Source organism: Limulus polyphemus, unplaced genomic scaffold, assembly GCF_000517525.1.
Source record: "Limulus polyphemus unplaced genomic scaffold, Limulus_polyphemus-2.1.2 Scaffold14244, whole genome shotgun sequence".
NCBI lineage: Eukaryota > Metazoa > Arthropoda > Merostomata > Xiphosura > Limulidae > Limulus > Limulus polyphemus.
This window is the reverse complement of record NW_013679854.1, coordinates 1,689-5,354: the sequence shown is the minus strand read 5'-3', so window position 1 is coordinate 5,354 and position 3,666 is coordinate 1,689. Positions and strand designations below refer to the sequence as shown.

The following is a 3,666-nucleotide window of genomic DNA, read 5'->3' as shown; positions in this document are numbered from 1 at the left end:
AAATATATCCTTGAATTTCCTTATTAATTACACACGTAAATATATCCTTGAATTTCATTATTAATTAAACATGTAAATATATCCTTGAATTTCCTTATTAATTAAACACTTAAGTATATCCTTGAAGTTTATTATTAATTAAACACTTAAGTATATCCTTGAATTTCCTTATTAATTAAACACTTAAGTATATCCTTGAAGTTTATTATTAATTAAACACTTAAGTATATCCTTGAATTTCATTAATTAAACACATAAATATATCCTTGAATTTCATTATTAATTAAACAAGTAAATATATCCTTGAATTTCATTCTAAGTAGTTGTGTGCTACTTTTGTAAGAGTAAAAAACAAAAGTGACATTTTTTGGCACAATCAAAGATAACATCTTCATTAGAAATTGCAACCGAGACTAGTTTTGATAACACAGTTACCATCATAAGTCACTAGCCCTGTGAATCGTGTTTGTTGGTTTAGTTTGATAAAAGCACTTTGTGTGTGTTTAGCTTACATCAAATGGGATTAGTTGGAATGATTTTGAACGGTTTTGTTTGTTAGTTTCAAATACTCCCAGCATTCAAGGACTTTCATGGAGTGGACCAGAGTGGAAACAAACCAGCCCTCTACCAGAAGACTTCAATCTACGTGGGTTGACTCCATTTCAAAAGTTTCATCTTCAGCTTGATTTTGACAAACTGTATAACCTTAGTTCAGAAGAACAAGTTAGTAACTGCTGGAACTTGCTTAACACTTTATAGATATCTTTTTCTCATAAAATACGAGCATTCAAAAGTTGGGTATCTATAAATTAAAGCAAGGCTTTAAATACAAAAAAAACTTGGCTTTACATGCTTTAAAACTTCATATCAACTAACTGATCATATTGTCAAATATCCTGAAACATTTTTTTAATAGTACGTAAATTTTGTCATTGTGAGAAATAATTTTCATGAATATAAAATTATCATATACTAAAATCAATAGTTCCAATCATTCCTTTGATGTAAAATAATTAGTGATAATTCCCCTACAAGTTGGATAATTGATGTTTTTTTTCTAAGTTTCTGGTAATGTTTAGCTGTATGTTTTAGTGGGGGAATTAGCCAAAAAACTGTTTTAAATTCCATATGTATCTGTTTCCAAAATGTAGTCATAGTTTTGTGGTACTATTTAGTTGTATGTTTTAGTGGGGATCAGACATTAAATTCAGTATGATTCTATCCAAGCTGAAATCAAACTTTAATACCTAAAATCTGCATCGTTCAAAGTAAAAGATGTTATGAAATATTAGTTTTCAAACCTGCATTTGCTTCACCAGATTTTCATTACAGATGCAGAATTGATATCGATCTTAAATATAAGTGTATGTTTGTGTATATGCACATGTGTGTATGTTTGTGTATATGCACATACCTCTATTTTAAATTAGTCATGATGAATTTTTGGTTTGTGCACGTTGTATTCTTTCATAGGAAGAAGGGTTTTAGGATTTTCACCAGAGTTTATATTACCTTATGACGGTGTAGACTAAAATGGCTGATCATCTGTTATCCAGTGATAATAATGCTTTTATTTAAAACACAATAAATATATGTGGTTATTTTAGGCTTTCCTTCGTATCCAGTGTCTACATAACTTTGGCCAATTATTAGTCAGGCTACCAAAGACAGGAATCACCTTTAATCCTGAAAAAAAAATGTATACCATAACTGGTATGGAGAAAAATACCAGTAGAGTTACAAGCCCAGAAAACACAGAAACTGTAAGTAAAGCTAATTTTCTGTTTTTTCAAATTTCTTTTCTATTCTTGTATTACATTTTTCTTGTATTTCTTTCAATATAGAAATATCAAAATCACTCATGTCTTTTGTCACTCACACAAACTTAGTATGTCACCATTTTATTACTTGTAATACAGATTAGGTATGAATGCTGTAAAACCCAGAATCAGTCATCGTCTTTTCAAGTTAATTCTAGGAATTGACCAACAACTACACCATGAAATACTTACACAGATAAAAACTATCTGTAATACAGTAATAAAATGGTGTTACTCTGACAAAACTGGATGAAAACTATCCGTAATACAGTATTAAAATGGTGTTACTCTGACAAAACTGGATGAAAACTATCCGTAATACAGTATTAAAATGGTGTTACTCTGACAAAACTGGAGGAAAACTATCCGTAATACAGTAAAATACTGTATTACAGATAGTTTTAACCGAGTTTTGTCAGTGTAACACCATTTTCATACTGTATTACAGATAGTTTTCCTCCAGTTTTGTCAGAGTAACACCATTTTAAAAATGGTGTTACTCTGACAAAACTGGAGGAAAACTATCTGTAATACAGGATGAAAATGGTGTTACTTTGACAAATCTGGGTTAAAACTATCTGTAATACAGTATTAAAACGGTGTTACTCTGACAAAACTGGTGCCTACTTATTAATCTGAAAATAATTATTCAATCTTGTTGTGTATTTTCTCTGTTATACGGTCTAACATTCACAAGTTTGATTTTTTCTGTTACACAGGGAGTAGACCAGCCTGTAGGTCAAAGAAAACATATGATGAGGAACATGGCACATCTCTGGTTGAAGGTAAGAAAGTTAGTAAATAACCATTTTGTCAATAAGTTGTGTTTTGTCTGGAAAGCAGCATTTTGTGTGACTGTTAATCTGTAGAGCTGTTGTAATAGCAACAATTATATACATCACAAAGTGGAATAATGTGTTTAAAAAACCTTAACAAGAATAGTATGTTTTCCAATACAGTAATTCCCTCCGCTTACAAGATTAGCTATTCCCTTACAGTGCTGCCCTCTATATGCGATTTTTTTTTAATGCATGCCACAAGCCTTCTGCTCCTCATTATTGGAATCTAGTGATTCCAACATTTCTCTCATGCTAATCATCATGCATCACTTCTCCACCAATGGAATGCGAGACGTAGTCACATGATGCAAGTGACTCCCTTTATACTCTTTCACCAAACTATCACTTCGAGTTTGTCAGAAGATGGAAGCACTGGTTTTCAGTGGGAAGGAAGGGTGGGAAGTGTGAGAGGAGGGAATTACCTATCAGAAATACATTTTCAGTATAGGAAAATTATAATTTTTTTATTTTGAGGCAAAGGGAAGAAACATTCTTTTACTAGTTAACTCAAAATGAACAAAAATATGCTTATTGAACTTAATGATCTTATTGTAAGTTTGAACTTCAGGCTGAAGTAAATGAGCTGGAGTCGAAAGTAAGAAGTGGGCAATGTCCTCAACTTTCACCTTATCTTGTTCCTGACATCAGCTCGTTCTGTCAGAATTTGGCATTGTTAAAACAACTGAGGCTGTCAAAGAGGTTTATTATTGTAGTGCCATCTGTTGGTGAGTATAACAATGATTAAGAAAGTTATCAATATTTGTAATAGTTTCATGCACATAGTGCAATTTAGAAACTTGCAGTACTATGTAATTTTAGACCTAAATAACTAAAATGTCACGTGTCATTATGAAAATTCATGTTCTTAATACTTTCTGACTCAAGTAACTGAAATGTTTGTTCCACGTGTCGTTATGAAAATTCATGTTCTTAATACTTTCTGACTCAAGAAGTAACTGAAATGTTTGTTCCACGTGTCGTTATGAAAATTCATGTTCTTAATACTT

General features: G+C 31.4%; 1 protein-coding gene across 2 annotated transcripts; it reads left to right on the top strand.

The window, feature by feature from the left end:
• Positions 1 to 332: 332 nt before the first annotated feature.
• LOC106477328 (protein SMG5-like) lies at positions 333 to 3,425 on the top strand. 2 transcript variants are annotated; one of them, XM_022380948.1, is made up of 4 exons: positions 333 to 646; positions 1,608 to 1,763; positions 2,540 to 2,605; positions 3,228 to 3,425. In XM_022380948.1, the coding sequence occupies exons 2-4, from the start codon at positions 1,698 to 1,700 to the stop codon at positions 3,402 to 3,404; spliced, it is 309 nt and encodes a 102-aa protein (XP_022236656.1). In that variant the 5' UTR covers positions 333 to 646; positions 1,608 to 1,697; the 3' UTR covers positions 3,405 to 3,425. The 2 variants fall into 2 exon arrangements, with proteins under 2 accessions (XP_022236656.1, XP_013793365.2); XM_013937911.2 differs by having other exon boundaries at positions 336 to 723.
• The last annotated feature ends 241 nt before the right edge of the window (positions 3,426 to 3,666 follow it).

What these genes read in the sequence shown, in the direction of transcription:
- LOC106477328 (XM_022380948.1), top strand. Translation starts at nt 1,698, where the DNA reads ATGTATACCATAACTGGTATGGAGAAAAATACCAGTAGAGTTACAAGC. An exon ending in GCCCAGAAAACACAGAAACT is followed by an intron (nt 1,764 to 2,539) that starts GTAAGTAAAGCT and finishes TCTGTTACACAG; the next exon opens with GGAGTAGACCAGCCTGTAGG. An exon ending in TGGCACATCTCTGGTTGAAG is followed by an intron (nt 2,606 to 3,227) that starts GTAAGAAAGTTA and finishes TTTGAACTTCAG; the next exon opens with GCTGAAGTAAATGAGCTGGA.